The sequence below is a fragment of the Podarcis raffonei genome, chromosome 1 (assembly GCF_027172205.1).
Source record: "Podarcis raffonei isolate rPodRaf1 chromosome 1, rPodRaf1.pri, whole genome shotgun sequence".
NCBI lineage: Eukaryota > Metazoa > Chordata > Lepidosauria > Squamata > Lacertidae > Podarcis > Podarcis raffonei.
The window spans coordinates 106,103,531-106,121,978 of NC_070602.1; the positions used below are offsets into that span (position 1 = coordinate 106,103,531).

General features: G+C 40.8%; 1 protein-coding gene across 8 annotated transcripts in view; it reads right to left on the reverse strand.

Annotated features, from left to right (window-relative positions):
- WDSUB1 (WD repeat, sterile alpha motif and U-box domain containing 1) overlaps window positions 1-12,603 on the reverse strand; it is a 43,240-nt gene extending 30,637 nt beyond the window's left edge. For 4 of the 8 annotated variants that reach the window (XM_053407647.1, XM_053407620.1, XM_053407629.1 and 1 more), the window contains exons 1-5: window positions 12,391-12,603; window positions 10,735-10,851; window positions 8,812-9,227; window positions 7,158-7,342; window positions 1,130-1,222 (exon numbers count right to left, since the gene is read on the reverse strand). In XM_053407647.1, coding sequence (XP_053263622.1) covers window positions 1,130-1,222; window positions 7,158-7,342; window positions 8,812-9,209 — 676 coding nt within the window. In that variant the 5' untranslated portion in view covers window positions 9,210-9,227; window positions 10,735-10,851; window positions 12,391-12,603. Of the gene's footprint in view, window positions 1-1,129; window positions 1,223-7,157; window positions 7,343-8,811; window positions 9,228-10,734; window positions 10,852-11,905; window positions 11,983-12,029; window positions 12,253-12,390 lie in introns of those variants that run through there. The other 4 variants (XM_053407612.1, XM_053407639.1, XM_053407657.1 and 1 more) reach the window with 4 other exon arrangements.
- Between the last annotated feature and the right edge of the window lie 5,845 nt (window positions 12,604-18,448).

The window sequence follows — 18,448 nt, forward strand, 5'->3', positions numbered from 1 at the left end:
TGTACACGGTGCAGCATTAACACACAGCTTTAGAAAAGACCTCCATGTTTTTAACCTGCTGTCCCTATTTTACTGTTTTCATTGCTTCTTACTGCTTTCGGTGTATGGTATTATTTTGTACCTTTATATCACTGTAAGCTGCCCTGAGCGCTGTGGCTACAGTGGAAGGGTGTTGAATACAGTAGAAGCAAACTCCCTTTACTTAAGGAAATGTATACTTAGCATTGGTTTTTTTCCAGGTAAACAGCCAGAAATGTAACCTGCAATCCATGCTGGATGAATTGGGGAGTGGGCTCCACCAACATAGAGGCCCCTGCTGTACCCACTAAAAGTGTGGCAGTAATCAATCACAGTAAGACCCCCAAATGGGACATTATGGGGGAAGCAATGGAGCTGCTGAACCCAAAGCCAGCTTGTTTCCTGGAGAGGAGCATAATATGGCTGCCCCCCCCTCCACTTGCTGGAATGAGAAGCAGGGCTTCAGACACCGAGTCACACCTCAGTTCCATCCAACTACTCCCAGTCAGTGCTTCAATTGCTCCTAGGGCACTCATTGTTCACTAGAAAGTGACTTTCCATTGTTTGGGAAGTGCCCTTTCTTTCCTTTTTGCTTTGTGCGTATAGTAGCCTCCATCATAACTCTAATTACAGAGCCAAAGTCACCTGTGGCTACCCTACACTAAGCAGGGAGTCGGACTAGATGTCCTTCAAGGTCCCTTCCAGTGCTCTCATTCTATGTGGATGGTACTGGTTGCCAGTTGGATACTTGTAACTAGGAATGTTAGCTTCATTTGCATTGACGGCATGCATCTATTCCATTCAGACAGACAAATTTGTAACTCAGGTCAGCTACTGAGATGCAAGTCTGTGGTGAAGCTAGAACTAACCACAGGATACCATACCATATCAATGTTGCCTAATGGCATGGCCCTTAATTGCAGTAATTTCCCAGCATTTTGGCGCTTGAGTGAACATGGAAATCCCATAACACAGCATGTTAAACTGATATTTTTTGTTAACTGAATATTTCTTACTGTTTGAGCAGAAAACAATTTAAAAGCAAAACAGTATGAAAGCTAGCAATTTAGTGTAAGAAGATTAATATTATTGTTATCATTATTATACATACCTGTATGATCAGCGAGTGAAATAAGCCATATTTTAATTGTGCTGTCCTGACCAGAAGATGCCATTAGGAAATAGTTAACATCTTGCTTATTACCTGATTAAAAATATGTTTTTTAAAAAAATGTATTAGAAACATAGCAAAGCAAGCAAGATTTCATTTTTTAAAAAAATGTCTACATGTAAATTGGACATACACAATTAGAATTTCTTTAAAATGTTTCCTAGGTATTAATAAAAAATATGTTCTAAAACTTCTGTATATATGTACCATTACTATGACCCTAAAGTCTGTAGTCAAATAAAAGCATGCTCTTAGAAAATTGTATATGACGATGCAAAGGGTGGTAATCTGTATGGAGAATATGGAGAGTTCCTTTGTTGTGCCCAATTCAAGTCATACCAACTGCTTGCCCATAATCATATGGGCTCAGCATATCTTCAGAAACTTCACCCATATAACTTCCCAGCCCCCACACATACACTATTGACATTGCACAGAACAAGTAGTAAGTGGTAAGGAACAAAGAGATGTCATTCACCCGAATCCTAACCATTGTCACTTAGAAATACCTTCTAGTTTTAATGAGGCTTGGTTCTATATAGGCATGATTCCTACAGTTTCTGAGAATTTGAAGTTACAGAGACCAGTGCAACTGAGCACTGCCATCAACTGGGAGGATTGCCTGGAAGGAAAGCAGAGCTGCCTAACAGCAATGGGTTATTGCAATAGCCCTATAGCTACTGTAGAAAAATAGGTATGGAGCACACAATGAGTGGCATTCAACTAAGGTTGATTCGGAGTAGACCAGTTGAAATTACCGTATTTTTCGCACTATAGGACGCACTGGTCCATAGGACGCACCTAGATTGGGGGGGGGGGGAATAAAGGGGAAAAAATTATTTCCCCCCCCCAGGCGCGGGGCTGGGGCGGGGGAAGCCCGAGCTTCCCCCTCCCCCAGAACGGGACCCAGAGCCATGCCGAAGCTGCGCACAGCTTTGGCATCGCTCTGGGAGCTTGCGGGGCTGGGGGAGGAGGAAGCCCTCCGCCAGCCTCCAAACCATGTCGGGAGACAACGGGATGGCGCGCTGCGCCTCTCCCGCTGTCCCCCGAATTTGTGGGGCTGGCGACGGGGAGGAGCAGGCTTCTCCCCCCCACCAGCCTTCTAACCAAGTCGGGGGACAGCGGGAAAGGCGCGCTATGCCTCTCCTGCTGTCCCCCGAGTTTGCGGGGCTGGCGACGGGGAGGACCAGGCTTCTCCCCCCCGCCAGCCTTCTAACCAAGTCGGGGGACAGCGGGATAGCGGCGTTCCACCTCCCCGCTGTCCCCCGAGCTTGTGGGGCTGGCGGTGGGGCTCTCCAGGCTTCAGCGAAAGCCTGCATTCGCCCATAGGACGCACACACATTTCTCCTTCATTTTTGGAGGGGGAAAAGTGCGTCCTATAGTGCGAAAAATACGGTAACAGACTTCCTTGGTCACGTTCATTAATTTCAATGATCCTCCTCTGAGTAAAACTTAGTTGGGTACCACTCAGTAGTTTTAGTGTGCTGGGATGGGAATCACCTCTGTAGGTTAAAATATCCCAGGAATTTGTACAGAGTTGCAACTAGAGAGAGATTACCGTTTATTTTTAAATATTCCTCAGAAAGTCTGTAATGCAAACAGACTTCATTCCAGTAATCCCCCATGGGAAATAACTCTTAGCTCCAAAACAAATTAGAAAGCAGCTAAAACTGGGGTGTTTAGGCTATATTATGCACACTTTTCATTATCAGTACTCAAATTGCTGTGACTAGCCCTATTCTGCAGATTTTCTTGTCACTTCTGGAATCAATTTGCAACCCACCCTTTCTTCACTTCTGATTTTTTCAGAGGATATTTGACCATAAACAAAACACGGTTTCACAAGTGAACCACAACACATTTGACATGAAAAGAAGTTTTATTTATAGAACACATTAAATTCTAAAAAGCCAATTAGTAAACAACTGCAGGGAAAGGAGAAGATTTGCTGTAGCTGGCAAGATGGAAAAATGAAGAATAGCTTTTAGTAGTTTTCCCAAAAGGTGAGAAAAACACATCTCTAGTGAGTGCATCACTGTCAAAATCAAAGGCAAAAATATATATAATGACTGTATACACGTCAAGCAAAAAGCAAGAAATTCCTATCAACAGAAAATGGAGATCCAAGAGAAAATTGTCTCGAATAAATCTGTCTATTATTATACAGGGATTCTTAGCTACAATAAAAATAATAAATCATATATTTACAACACAAGTCTTCAAACAAATATAATGAAACATGATAAAGATAATTTAACTGACTTAGAGAGCAGTCAAATGGATATGGTACCAATTGGAAGGAAATAAACTACAGTTCTAGAGCTGTACCATGGTTTCATGCCAATCATGTTCATGTCAGTGGGTGCTGGATTACGCAGATCCAAGGCTGCCCCTCCTCCACTACCACCACCACCACCAGAAACCTGATGGTAGTATATCTAGGCCTTCAGAGCTTTCTGTGGATGAACTGGGGGACATCATGTAGCATAAATGCCTTTCTGTTGAATGGCCTCCCTCTTCAGTAGCAGAGCAGGATTTGCACTGCCATTACAATTGCAGACTTACTATAGTTTCCCAAATAGTATTTTAAAGCAATTAAAATATTCATCTTCTAGGAAAGATAGTGGATAGAATATGTACTTAACATAATTTAAATACTATGGGGAAACTGTCTAAATTGAAAATAATATAAAAGAATTATCTTCGTATTACTTTGAATCAAAAGTTTAAATAGAAGTTCAGTTTTGTGGGTTGTATTCTAAGTAGTATTTTGCGCAACTTCCACTCACACAATAGAACTTTCCCCCCTTCTCCTCTCCCTAGATATGCATATCCTCCAACATTTCCCTGATGAAAATAGGAATGCCCTATTAAATAATAAATAATTTATTATTAATTATTATTATTATTATTATTATTATTATTATTATTATTATTATTATCATCATCATCATCATCATCATCATCATCCCACCCATCTGACTGGGTTGCCCCAGCCGCTCTGGGCAGTTTCCAACATATATAAAAACATAATAATGCATTAAACATTAAAAAAACTTCTCTATACAGGGCTGTCTTCAGATGTCTTCTAAAGATTGCATAGTTACTTATCTTCTTGGCTTGGGGGTCGCATAACTCTATACCCACAAGCATTTCTCTGATGAAAATAGGGATGTCCTAAGGAAAAGCGGGACATGTAAATCCGGGACTGTCCCTGGAAAATAGGAACACTAGGGGGTCTGGATATGTTCTGGGGTTTCCAACTCTCTGGCGCAGATTTGAGGGTGGTACACAGTGTGCATGCAGGGAAGAGGGGGAAGTCCCATTGCACAAGCAGATGTCATTCCGCTTGTGCATTTATTTACTTGAATAACACCTTATATGTTTTTAGCACATTGATAACCACTGCATTTATGAAATTAATAACTGGTAAATATGCCAACAATTCTATTTGCATTATTTTAGATTATAAGAACTATAAAACTTTACACGATGACAAAAGCAATCCTTTGTAAAATAACAGAATATCAAAGCTGAAATCTGATGCAAACTACCTGGAAGTATATCCCCCAGATGCAATGAGACCGAGGGCCAAACTAGATCGAATAATACTTTTATTCAATCCTGGGTGAGGGGAGCAATTTGCATTAGGACTACAACACATGATGAGCGGAGGCTTATTCCTTTCCTCACCATTTATGCATCACACACAAAAGTAGTTGCTCAGAGCTGGGTCAGGCAGCAACCTGATCCAATGCCTTGAGAACAGGCAGATTCATTTCATTGGCATATAAAAGCACTGTCTCCAGTCTTCCCAACCAGAAGGAGAAGGGGGTGTAATCTAGACAGGGTCCGCTTTACACCAATTTACCATTTCAATATGATCTAAAACAGGATATATGCAAACTTCACTTATAGTAAGTTCAATTTCTATGTTAGATCCCATGATAAACTGCCAACATTTTAAAACAGTAATAGTATGAATATTGAAGTAGAAACTAATGAAGCGTTCTCAAGGTTCAAATCAGATGGGAGATTAAGGAATTCACCTTAAAATATCTTAAACATCCTAGAGTTTATGATTTTCTATTGCTTTGTTCTACGTAACATCCACTACAGAAAACAGAACCTTTAAGATTTCCAGGATGTTGCAACCACAGGCATCCTTACATCCACACTTTTCTATGCCAATGCCTCATCTCAGTGTTTGTTTTTGTAAGGCTTCTAAAAGGGTACACACAACTTTGTGTTGTCCCCTTTCAGCTAAACTTTACACTGAGTATTAAGGAGTATTCAAGGAGAATCCAGATTGCACCATACTTTTTTGTGTACAGACTGGGCACAGTACCTGTTGTTTATTTTAAAAAAGCCCCAAGAAGGTTGGTATCCACTCTAATCCCTGAAACCCTGGCTCACAATGAACACTTGAAGAGTTTCTCCATCACCCACCCTCTCTAGCAGGCATAGGTAAACTCGGCCCTCCAGATGTTTTTTGGGACTACAACTCCCATCACCCCTAGATAACAGGACCAGTAGTCAGGGATGATGGGAATTGTAGTCTCAAAATGTCTGGAGGGCCAAGTTTGCCTATGCCTGTTCTCTAGTATAGTTAAATCTCTGAATTCTTCTCTCTCTCTTTTCCTAGGTTCTTTGATTTATTAACCTAATCCTCTGTGCTACCCCTCACATTGCCCAAACCCCAGAATGACACTTACTATAGTCTTAAACATGAGTAGATTCAGGATCACTTAATACAGGTAAGTTATGGTTAAAATAAGTGTTTGTAAATATAAAACACATTGGTGAAAATTCCAACTAAAAAACAAAACAGACCAAGCAAGATTCAAGTCAACTTATTCCTGCATTAACTTCAAGTTCTATCACGGCACTACAGTTTGCAGCATTTTTTTTAAATATGGCAGATGGTATTCTTTCACAGAAGAGTATTTCAATAAAAAATAAAGGAAAGGTTCTAGCAATCATGAATTTCAATATGTTATTAATACCACAAAGGTACACAAAAGATTCCAGTGTCAGGAGATGCCGCTTCTGTACTCTTGTGTAACTTAACCTCAATATACTAGTATACAATGTTGCAGCCTTACAACACAAACACACACCTCTCAGAAGTAAGTTCAGTGGGCCTTACTCCCAAGCATGCCTACATAAGACTGCAATCAGGGAGAGCAATCTAAAATGGGGTTGCAGGGAGAACAAAATATGATGAATCACCTTTCCTATGCCATGCTGGGCTCATGCCAGTAGGGCAGAAAGGGCAGCAGCATTTCCCCCTTTTTTATTCTGTTCCTCCCCCGCCCCCTTAAAGCAATTCCCTTCTCATTGGAATCTAAACTGTGCCAGCTACAGAACTGGCATAATTTGTCCCTAGTTCCAGGAGCATGTTGGGGGAGTGAGAGGTCTTCTGGCATGCCCTCAAATTGCCTCCTCTTCACATCCCCACTCTCCCCAATGTCTAAGATGCAATACCAAATAGGAACTGACTGCTGAACTTTCTGCATTCTCACAGAAGAGATATCCTGTGTTTGATCTCCCTCTTTGGTGGGAGACATCTCTCTCCAGCCTCAGAGACACAGAGAGATCCAATGGATTCGCTGGCTTCTGGGATGCTCTCCCAGGAACCAGAGGACTGCAACATTAATGTTGAGATAGAGGACACTAAACTTGAGCACTATGAGAAATTCCGTAAATTCTTAGATTAATTCTCCTTATCACATTCTTTCACACAGAGCCTAGATGGTCCAGTTCTATGCCAGTTCTCCAGAGCTTCCCAGACATCTCCTGCCTACCCCCATTATCATGCCTAGAAAAAGGGCAACTGAAGAGAAAGGGGGGAAATCTGAAGCACCAATACTACAGGCCTCGATGACAAAACCAATTTGCATGAGACGTAGGGCTGGAGGAGAGAAAATATATTAAAAGGATTTATTTAAATAGCAAGTTAACTAACCAGAAGCCAGCTTTGAAGAAAAGTCACAGCAGGTGACTCCAAGATCATGAGCTTTCTCATTATACAAGCACTTCATTGTCTCATCCCAAACAGTTAAATCTCCACATGATGATCCAGTCACAAAGAAACTTGCATCAGGAGCAAATGCACAGGCTACCAAAGAGCCATCTTTAACACTGCCAGATCTGAAAGACAAGAATAAAGGATCATGAACTTTGGAAGTGCAAATCACATAAAATATTACAAGCCTGATAAAGTAAGATAAGCATGAATTAAACCAATTCTGAAATGGAGAATATAAACAATCTAATGCAAAGCAATTTTGCTGGCACCTCATGCACCTACAAATATACTATAAATGCACAGATAAATCATCTGACTACAAAATATCAAGACCTGCCTGTTGTCTATTTACTTGCAGCAGGGTATGGCTGTGTTTAGCTGCAACATTAAACTATGATTTAGTATTACAAGAATGAGCTTCACTTAGCCTTGAGCTTGCTTCACCTTTCTTCTCTCCTTCTCAGGTAGAGCTGGAAGGACTTTGGAAGCTTCAACTTCAGTTTTAAATCAACCAATTTAGCATGTTGTCTGTTCCCTAGACTGTTTAATCCTGGCTACAGCTAAATGAGACAAGCCAACTTTATAAACTATGGTTTGAAATTGTCCTCTTTCAAGAAATCATACCTAAGACTAACTAAGGAGTCAGGTAACATAGCAAGTTGTGGTTAATCTAAACAAAAGGGAAAACTTCCTAATTCTTATTTGGAAGTGCATCAGAAGAGAAGAAGGAAGCATGCAAGTGTGAGGCTTACTGTGGTTTGTTCTCATAATGCTGAACCAAGGTTTATCATCATATCTAAACAAGACCACTGAATCACATGAGCTATAGAAGAGAGCTGATCATTCTTTAATATCATTCTTTGCGTAATAAAAACAGATTCGAGCTAAATGCCAACTACATAAATGCATTATTCCAAAATGCAGAATTTCTAGCAATTTATATTTTAATGGGACCCATAAGCACCAGAAGGTACTGAGACTTGTGGCTTTAGAAACAAATTACAAGACAGTATAGTATGAAAGCAGCTGAGGGGGATACCAAGGAATCAGAGATGGTTTTTGGATCTATACAGAACTTACACCTAACATATTAATAATAACTACATCAAACTGGTGCTAAAAATTAGAAACACTTTCCCAAGTTCTGGCTCTGCTAGCCCTCACAAAAAAACCAAAACCTGTTGCTCTGTGAATTTCAGTGTCTCATCAATAAACACAATTGGATGCTTATTGTAATTGTTCTGGTAGCGGATATCTAAATTGCTATTTAAGGAAAATAAGTTATCACCATTTTTATTAACAACAGAAATTATATCTACTTCATCTTTACGACTGTAGTATAAAGCCTAATGGCTTCTTCCAAAGACAGAGATGTATCTAAAAGTACTTTAAGAATGTAAAATTTGTGTGATGTCTGTCAAGTTCAGGGGTGACTCACCTCTGACCCTCCAGATGTTGTTGGACTACAGTGTGCATCATCCCTAACCATTGCCTAAGCTGGCTGTGGCTGAAAAGAGTTGTAGTCCAGCAACATCTGGAAGGCCACAGGTTAGCTACTCCTTTTCCAGTTACTGGGGCCTGACGTACTCACCGGTATACTTTAAAAGACTGAACATTCCAAAGATTTACACTTCCATCAGCAGCTCCTGAAACCAAGTACGTGGAATTAGGGGAAAATCGACAAATTCTTACAGGATGCCTACAGGGGTGCTCCAGCACTGCCAGTTTCAGTCCATTTTGAGTTTCCCACAGAACTGTGTTGCCATCCGTAGAACATGAAGCTAAAAGGTTTCCAAAAGGAGAGAAGCAGCAGCAGTGAACAGCGTATGTGTGGCCTCTTAGTGGTGAGTAAGGAAGTTCATCAAAACTGCTTAAAGAATACAGACGGATAGATTTATCCAGGGAACATGTAGCCAAGTAAGAAGAAGAGAAGGCACAGTAGTTGACATCATCACTATGATCTGTCAAGGTGCAAATTAACTTCACCATTTGGTCATATAAAGTGACCTGAAATAAAGAAGAAAAAGTTATAAGCATTCATAAATGTCTAGATTATGTTCCCTTTTATTATCAGACATTATGATTAGAAGGTAAATATTTATCTTTACCACAAAAAATTCAAAAAGATGAAGATACAAACCACTTTAAAAATTGTATTTTACAGCCCAAGGAATCTTGAACATGTGACTCCAAAAGGTGTACAGGATAAATCGTATTTCCTAAATGTAGACACTGTCACCAATGCAGAATATTTATTTGCAAAGACACCCTTGTTCTTGGGACTGCAGTGCAGAAAAGAAACTCACTCCTGCCCTATCCATAGGCCGCTGATACCACCTGCCTCCAAGGAGGAACACCACAGCAAAAGGAAGACCAGCTGGGTCCCATTTATCAAGCAGAGAAGGAGCAGCTGAAAGCAATTTACTTTCCCCTCCAGGAAAAAAACATTCAGCTCCAACTTCCAGTTGCCATGAGATTACAGAACAGAAGGAAAGAACACTCTGGATCTATCTAAGGCAGTGTTTCCCAAACTTGGGTCTCTAGCTTTTTTGGACTACAACCCCCATCATCCCTAGCTAGCAGTACCAGTGATCAGGGATGATGGGAATTGAACTTTTAAAAAACAGCTGGAGACCCAAGTTTGGGAAACACTGATCTAAGGGCTGCTGGGTTATGCATTTGTACTACCTGCCTAGATCAGATCGTATTGCTGAGAGTATGAAATTTCAAGAGCTGGTAACTGAATTTGCTTGCGTTCCTCCTCATTTTGTATCATGTATAGGGATAGCAGAAAATTCCACTCTAAGCAGACAAAGGAGCAGAAATTGCAGCAGTCTGCATGTTTGTGGTCAGGAACACATATTAGGCATGTGAATATGATCAGTATTGACTATTTATTTTTTAGCCTGGAAATGATACATAATTAACGACTGTGTCCACCCCTCCCCCCATTTTCTGTAATTTTGTCTCCATCAAAATAAATTGCCTTTACATTGAAACAGTGTAGAATTATGTAATTAAAGACTTCATTAAGGACATGATTATTTACATTAAATTCAACCATAACAGACAGTAACATGAATAATATAGTTTTTGGCAGAAGCTGAACTGTTCTTCCTCAAGCCAATTTCTCATTCTGAGTGAGATGTGCCATGATTAACTGCTGCATCTACACCAAAATCCTTCCACATAAAAACCTAGACTCAAAGGAAAAGGATTCTTGCCTACCCAGCCTTCTTCCTCACATACTAGTCCCCCCACCCCTTTTTCTGTACAAAAGAGTGTTTAATCAGGTGAGCCCCTCCCACTTACATTCCTTAATGGTACTGTCTAAAAATAACCAGGTCTTCTCTCAGTTCCGTATTTGTAGAAGTGGGAATAATATTGAGTCACTTTACAGGAATGCTGCAAGTAGAATTGAAGTTATGGCTATACACAATTCTACAATTTTTATTTTAAAAGAGTCTAAAATAATGAACAGTAACAAAAAAAGAACAGCTTTAATTTTCAATACCTGTGACAATAAATGGAATCCTCTAAGCAGCTGAAGTACACACACTTCTTAAATAATTATTAAATACTGGCTTGGATTCTTCTGGTATGTTGTTAAAATCTAGTTACAGAAGCCTTGCTGGAATAATAAAAATAGAATAAACATTCAAAACAAATTATGGCTCATGTTCCTTACCCAGTTGTACATATACTCATCATGTGTTCCACATGTCTTGTATGTCTGATGAAATTGTACAGTCATTTATCAACAATTATTTAGATGGCACAGTAATACCATCGAACTTGAAAACCAGAATACCAAACTCTGATGAGTACTTATCAGACCACCTGATCATGAATACTGACTAGGTTTCAGCTATGATCCATATAGAATCATTTGCATCTACCTACCATTTAAAGAACTTCACCTGTGAGTAAAGTTTTTTAAGCCCAGTCCTATGCATGTTGACAAAGTACGTAAGTCTTGAAGCTAACTAAGAAAACTTGCTAGCCAGGAGGTAAATCAATTGGAACTCTGAGAACTTAACTGTTGTGTAAACATACTTAGGATTGCACTGCATGGCACCTAAGCCTGCCTCCTCCTCCGTTATGTTACAGGAGCCAGATTTTTTCCCCCAATTCGGGGACACTCTTCAACTTCAGTAGGAATGATAGGATTTTGTCAGAGACTGATTTGTAAATCCAGGGACTGTCCCGGGTAACCTTACATTAAAGGTAACTTTGGAAGGTTATTTCCATATACCACGGAGAGAAAAAGACAAAAAGATAGTACTGAGTTCCATATATTGTGCATATGATAGTTTGTATGGATGGATGAAAATTTAGAAATACATTACAATTCAAGCAGAAATACACATCCCACCACAGTGGGGGAAGACTGTTCCCCTTCAACCTGCTGTCCGGGTTTTAACTGCTGATGGGCAACTTTTTTACAGCCCAATCCTAACCCTATCTACTCAGAAGGAAATCCTACTGAATTCCGTGGGGATAAGTGGGGCCAGGACTGCAGCCTATGATTTCCACTTGTCACAATCTCAAGCGACAAAACTTTGTGCCGGTTGTGGTAAAGCTTTACTAGTGTCCTCATTTCATATGCGTTTTTTTTTTCATTCTACATTTTGAGCTCCTTAACAAGCGTGCTTTATGCGAACTGGCTATTTGTTCTCACCAACCTTGAGCACCTGCGACGCGCGCTGATACTCAAATCAACTTCTTTATATTCAGTGTATGTATCAGTCAGCGGCGAGACCCCAATAGAAACATTACCGCGCACCCCCCCAAAAAAACCCCCCACACCTGGAGCCTGACTGGCCAGGCTTTGAGAGGGCTCAAAACAGCCATCCGTTTGAGAGGAGCCCCCTCCCCGAGACTCTGAGGCGCAAACCTCCGGCTCCCCCTCTCCCTGGCAATGGGGGGCGGAGAAGACGAGAGTGAGGCAACGCTTGCCTAACGCCCCCTAACTACTCTGAGGGGAATCAAAGAGGCGACGCCTGCGCAAACGACGCCAGGCTTCTCCCCCCCCCCCAACACACCCCACGCTGCTCCCCGTCATTACGCCGCGCGCGCAGCCAGCCGCCTTTTCAAACTTGAGCCTTCGGTGGCGGCGGTTGGAGGTTGCCCCGCTCCCTTCTCCCGCCCGCTCTCCCATTTTCCTTACCTCTTGTCTTGCGGCTGCGCCGAGGGCTCCGCGTCTTCCTCTTGCAGCCTGCGCGAGCTTGTAGCTGACGGAGCACAACAACAACGTTGTGGCCCGGGAAGGTCACGTGCGCGCGCGCGACGCAGGGGGAATTCCACGCCCCCGCCGCCTCCGTGTCTGGAACGCCGGCTCACCTGCGGCCTCGCGACACGCCTCCGACTGGAAGGCGGAAACTGAGGCGGGGGGGGGAGAGAGTTGGCGAGCGCGGTGATGTCACCGCTGCTTCCTTTTCAACGCGGCCAAGGAGGGTGTTGGTGGAATAGCATCCCCCCCCCAGGATGTCGCCTTCCTTGCTCTCTCCGGCCCCCACCTCGTCATTTCACGCCTGTTGCTGGGGCTCCGGTGGTGTGGAGAGAAGGATGCAAGGTCTCCCAGTCTAACGCACGTGCCAAATATTGCATTCCTTGTCAATTTCCTACCCAATTAGCGCGCAGCCTGCCGGAGGTTTGTCATCTCCGGGTAATATAGGACAATATTTTTCGCATGATAACATGGCCCGACATTGCCATGTTGTTGTCTATATGCGTACATAGAGAGGGGAGCAATCACGTTTGATCTGACTACAGGTGTGATCGAAAACCATTCATTGCATCATGCAGCTTACTAGTTGCTATCATACTGCTATACTTGATTTTCTATACAGTGGTACCTCGGGTTACATACGCTTCAGGTTACAGACTCCGCTAACAGGTAAAGAATTTTGCTTCAGGATGAGAACAGAAATTGTGCTCCAGCGGCGCAGCAGCAGCAGGAGGCCCCATTAGCTAAAGTGGTGCTTCAGGTTAAGAACAGTTTCAGGTTAAGAATGGACCTCCGGAACGAATTAGGTACTTAACCTGAGGTACCACTGTATACCTCTCAAGCCTTTTATCCAGCTTGCCCAGCGTCTTGCAATTGTGGTGCAATTGACTTCTGACAAGCACACAGAGCGCGAACAAGACAGTGTATTGGGGAGGGGTCGTTTAATTTCACTGCACACAGGTGGTGTAGTGACAATAACGGTTTATTATTATTATTATTGCTGTTCTGAGTACAGAATAATAAGCAAACCAAAGTCACTGTCGGAGGTGATAATATGTGTTTTTGTTAGATGGGTTGCTCTTTTGGCTTGGCATAATTGTTACACATCTGTAAAAAAGAAATGGCTGGTTAGGATCTGATTATATTTAAGAACAGGAGAAGAGCCTTAGCATCTCCATTTCCCACAGTGGTGGAACAGATGTTTAGAGAAGGCTCCTAAGCAGGAAGTAGAGCAATGGCACTATCACACTAAAGTTCCCCAAACTGGTACCGAGATATGCTACCTATGATCCTGGAGAATAGTACACAGTGATTCTGACTAGTAGAAATTGCCTCATATCCATGAATTTTTTAATCCTCTTTTTAAAGCCATGTAAGTTGGCATTCAACTTTGTGCTGTGAAGAAGTGCTTCCTTTTGTCTGTCCTTGTCCCCCCCCCCACCATTTGTAATATACACCAGTCATAAAGTTATTCATACACAGCTGTTTCCCCCCGCCCAATCCTCCCAAGAAGCACCAAAAATTTAATTACATTTAACTTTTAAATCATTTTAAGTTTTTAAACCAAGGTATCATTCCAGAGATTGCCACGGGACCTCAGAGGCCTATAACCACGTTCTGTCAGTGTTACACTTGTAATGAAACTATGCCATGTTGATTAAAAAATAAGTGATTTTCTTGCCTGTTCAACTCTAGTACATGGGTTCTAAGTTTGTCCATTAAGTCCCAGAGTTGTAAGATCCAGATCCCAAACAAGTCTGCATTTAGAGTCCTATTGCAAGGTGATACCTTGCAATAGTAAGCTGTGCAAACTTCATGAGCTGCAAGTACAAGTTTTGTTCCCTCAATGTATGTAAACAACTACAAGAAGCAGTTGCCTGGGTGCCTGTGGTAAGTGTCACTTTCAGGCATTTGGGGAAAACATTCTGTTTTCCAGGTGGGCAGAGTGCCATGTAAGTGATACATTTCAAAACAACTTCCAGAGGAACAGGTGTATTATATTTTTGCAGAAAAACAACCAAAAGTCTTGTAGCTCCTTCAATACAGTGGTACCTCGGGTTACATACGCTTCAGGTTACATACGCATCAGGTTACAGACTCCTCTAACCCAGAACTAATACCTCAGATGAAGCTCAGGCGGCGCAGTGACAGCAGGAGGCCCCATTAGCTAAAGTGGTGCTTCAGGTTAAGAACAGTTTCAGGTTAAGAACGGACCTCCAGAACAAATTAAGTACTTAACCCGAGGTACCACTGTATTTAATATTTATTATGGCATGAGCTTACGTGGACCAAAGCCCAATATTAATTTCGTAAACTGATAAGGCTGCTTTAAAATGTATTACAGTACTTTCACTGACCTCCACACAGATGCAAACATGATACTCTACAATATACCCTCTGTATCAGGTTGGTTTGACTACTAGTGCTTCCTTCTTTGTTTTCAGCTGTTTTATTTATCTGGGCTCTGCTGATGCAGTAGAATAAATATATCATCTTTATGGCAATTTTTATTGTGTATTTTATATCACAGCAACGTTGTTTTCGATACATTTCTAAAGTTCCTTATATTCACTAATAATAAATTATTATTATTATTATGCTTGACAGTGGTGTAAATATGAATTGATTAAGTATGCTGGCTTTGCCAAGTTAACATTTATTCAGTATTGCTCATACTGAGTGACAGAATATCATGGGAATTTGTGGTTCAAGCCTTTTCACTAGTTTTCTTTATAAGTTCTCCAATGTGGGTTGTTGGGTCCCACGTCCAAGACACTGGCCAATTCTGAATGGGGTTGCGCTCACTCTGAAAGTACAGGTTCAGGGTCTGAGGTTTCTCTTGGATCCATCTTTGTTCTTGGAAGTTCAGATAGCCTCAATGTCCCTTTTACCATCTACAGCTGGTATGCCACCTGTAGCCATTCTTGGGCAGGAATGGTCTTGATTATTACAATGCACTCTTTGTGGGGCTATCCTTGGGTGGGTCCAGCTAGTACAAAACACTGCAGCTAGACTGTTGATGGGGATAGACTATAGCATAATGCCAGCACATATCTCCAGTGCTCAATAGCTTGTCCATATGCTACCGGACCAGGTCCAAGATTCCTGTATTAATTTACAAGGCCCTCCTGCATACCCTGGGGACTACCTGATCCCTTGTATCCCTCAGTCACTGAGATTTTCCGGGAAGTCGCTTTTAGTCACTGTGGTTAGTCACCACATCCATGAAATGTGGGTCCAATTTTGTGGAATTCCCTTCCAGCTGAGGTTAGACAGGCCCCACTCTGTTGAACTTTTACTTTTACTTTTATAACCTATTAGGCTTTTCAGTTGAATTCTGATTGAAAAGTATTAACTTATTGTTAGTTTTACTATATTGGGTTTTCAATACACCACTTAGACACACCAAAATGTTGAGATAAATATACAGAGAGAGAGATTTCAGATTTCAATAAAAACTTAACATCGTATCTCTTTCCTTCACTCAGGCAGGGACAGTTTAGTTATAAGTAAATGAAACTTCAAGGGGGGAGGGGAGGAAAATGAAAGGAATTTTAATTTTAAAGTTACTTTTAAAATGAGGATTTAGGTGGGTAAAAAATGGGTAGTTGAATCAAGATGGTTCTCTCCAGTTTGACAAAGAAGCTAGAGAAGCAGAGATAAAATACACAGGTAACATAAGAAATAACTCATTTCTATGCAAAATGAAAAGCAATGAGTGATGCATTCAGTTGTTTTAAAATTCACAATAGGGAGTAGATAAAGTCTGAATCCTACTCATGCATCTGAGTTCAGTGGCATTTACTACTAATACTACTACTTCTTCTTCTTCTTCTTCTTCTTCTTCTTATTATTATTATTATTATTATTATTATTATTATTATTATTATACCTCACCTTTCTCCCTGACAGGAATTCAAAGCAGCTTACAGATAAAAAATAAGAACAGCTATAGAAAAAGTAATAATTAAAAACAAACAATTGTGAAAGCATTAGAACTATATATAGTAAGAATTACAATCTTAGTACATATTGACTGCCTTTGGCAACATATGCTTCAGAAACAAAAAAAAAGGAAAAGGCATCTATACACATTTGTGAATATATAAATTATGTATATTGCAAAGTGATGCACTTATCTATTTAAGTTTAATGTGTGCATGTTTAAAAAAGTCAGAGAACAAGGTGAATTGTTTTCACGGCAAGAGCTTATGCTACAGTATGGGTAGACTGCATGAAATCCACTTGATAGTCTTTTTTGTTTTTTTGTACTGTTTCCTACAAATACTAGAACTTGGGACAATCAAATGAAGCTGAATATAGGAAGATTTGGGACAAACAAAAGTCCTTCTTCATAGTGCGTAAACTATGGAATTTGCTCCCACAAGTGATGGCCACCAACTTTAGAAGATTAGAGAAATTCATGCAGGGAAAGGTTCTCAGTGGCTACTAGTCATAAGGATGGCTATATTCTTTTTCCACTGCAAGAAGAGTATGCTTCTGAATACTTGTTGGAATCACAAGTTGCAGTCAGGTTCTGCTTGCAGGCTTCTCATAAGCATCTGGATAGGATGCTGGACTAGACAGGCTTTTGGCAGAACCTGCAGTTTCCCTTCTTTTCTTATGGACCTGTTGGTGACCTCAAAGGATATTGTTACCTCTGTGGATATATATGACTTAGGATCTGCTCTCTGGAGTGGGACCCCTGAGATCTAGTCCCAGTGACTACTTAGGTGGATTTGCAATTGTTAATTGCCTCTGTGCTTCTATAATCAAAATTTGTTTTGTGGCTGCTAATACCCAATTATTACTGTTCTACTACTCCTCTGCCAGATGAATTGGCAAAAGTGAATTTTAAAAACTGATATTAAAAAAAAAACTTTTTTCTTTCTATTAACAACTTTACACTTTTCAGAAGCACTCATTACATTTTTCTAGTACGGAACTTGGCCATAAATATCAGTAAGTCAAGTAGAACAAATCTTCTTGTAAGCCTTTGTATGCTAGAGATAAAAGACTGATTTCTAATTTGGATAAAATAGAATTAAATATTTCTGAATAATTTACTGAAACTAATTATCCACTCTCCAGTCACATGTATTAGGCAATACAACACAGAAATAAAACTATTCTACTGCTACATATCTAAAGAGTCTCTAAAAAGCCTTGTAAGAAAAAATTAAATCACTATGAGATTTCCTTGGAACAACAACAACAAAAACCATTCCATTAGTAGTATTAGAGCTTGGGCACCACTGAAAGCTTTCTGATTTTGATGCTTTTGCCAGTAAAGGTGAACTATCTTTGACATTTTACTGGTGACATACCATTATACAAGTGCAGCAGCCCTTGCACTTGGTTTAGTAGGAACACAATCCTACACGCCCAGGATGGGGAACCCATGGTCCTTCAGACATTGTTGACCTCCAGCTCCCCTCAGTGAAAATGATGGTTATTGTAATCTAGAAACTTTCAAAGGGCCACAAGTTCACCAATCCTACTAATATGTCCCCAAAATTCAGTAGAGCTTACTTCTGAGTAGACATGTATAGGATCGTACAACATGTCAGAATGAGCCTCAGAACTGCAGCATAGACCAGGAGACGCTATGTAATATAATGGATGTACACATACGGGTTTGTGCAGAAAATGACTGTGCCTATCAAGATGTTCCAATAAAGTTTCTGAGCCTTTTGAACCACGAGGCCTTTGGTTTAGTCCTGCTGTAGCACTCACATAACTGAGTAATTCCAACTAGTACTGGGCTTCCATTAGCCAGACAGGCCTGAATGTGCTTTGGCATAACTTCACAGAACGGGTCCCACAATCAAAAGCCATTTTAGCTTAGCTTTTTCCAGATCCTTTCCTTACTATCTCCTATTCACAACTGCTGGAGGTGGGGTGGGGGAGATCTTGCTGCTAATTAGCAGCATTTTATTTATTTATTTAAAAAAATTACTATAATATATAGGGAATTAAAATAACCGAGAAAAAAAAC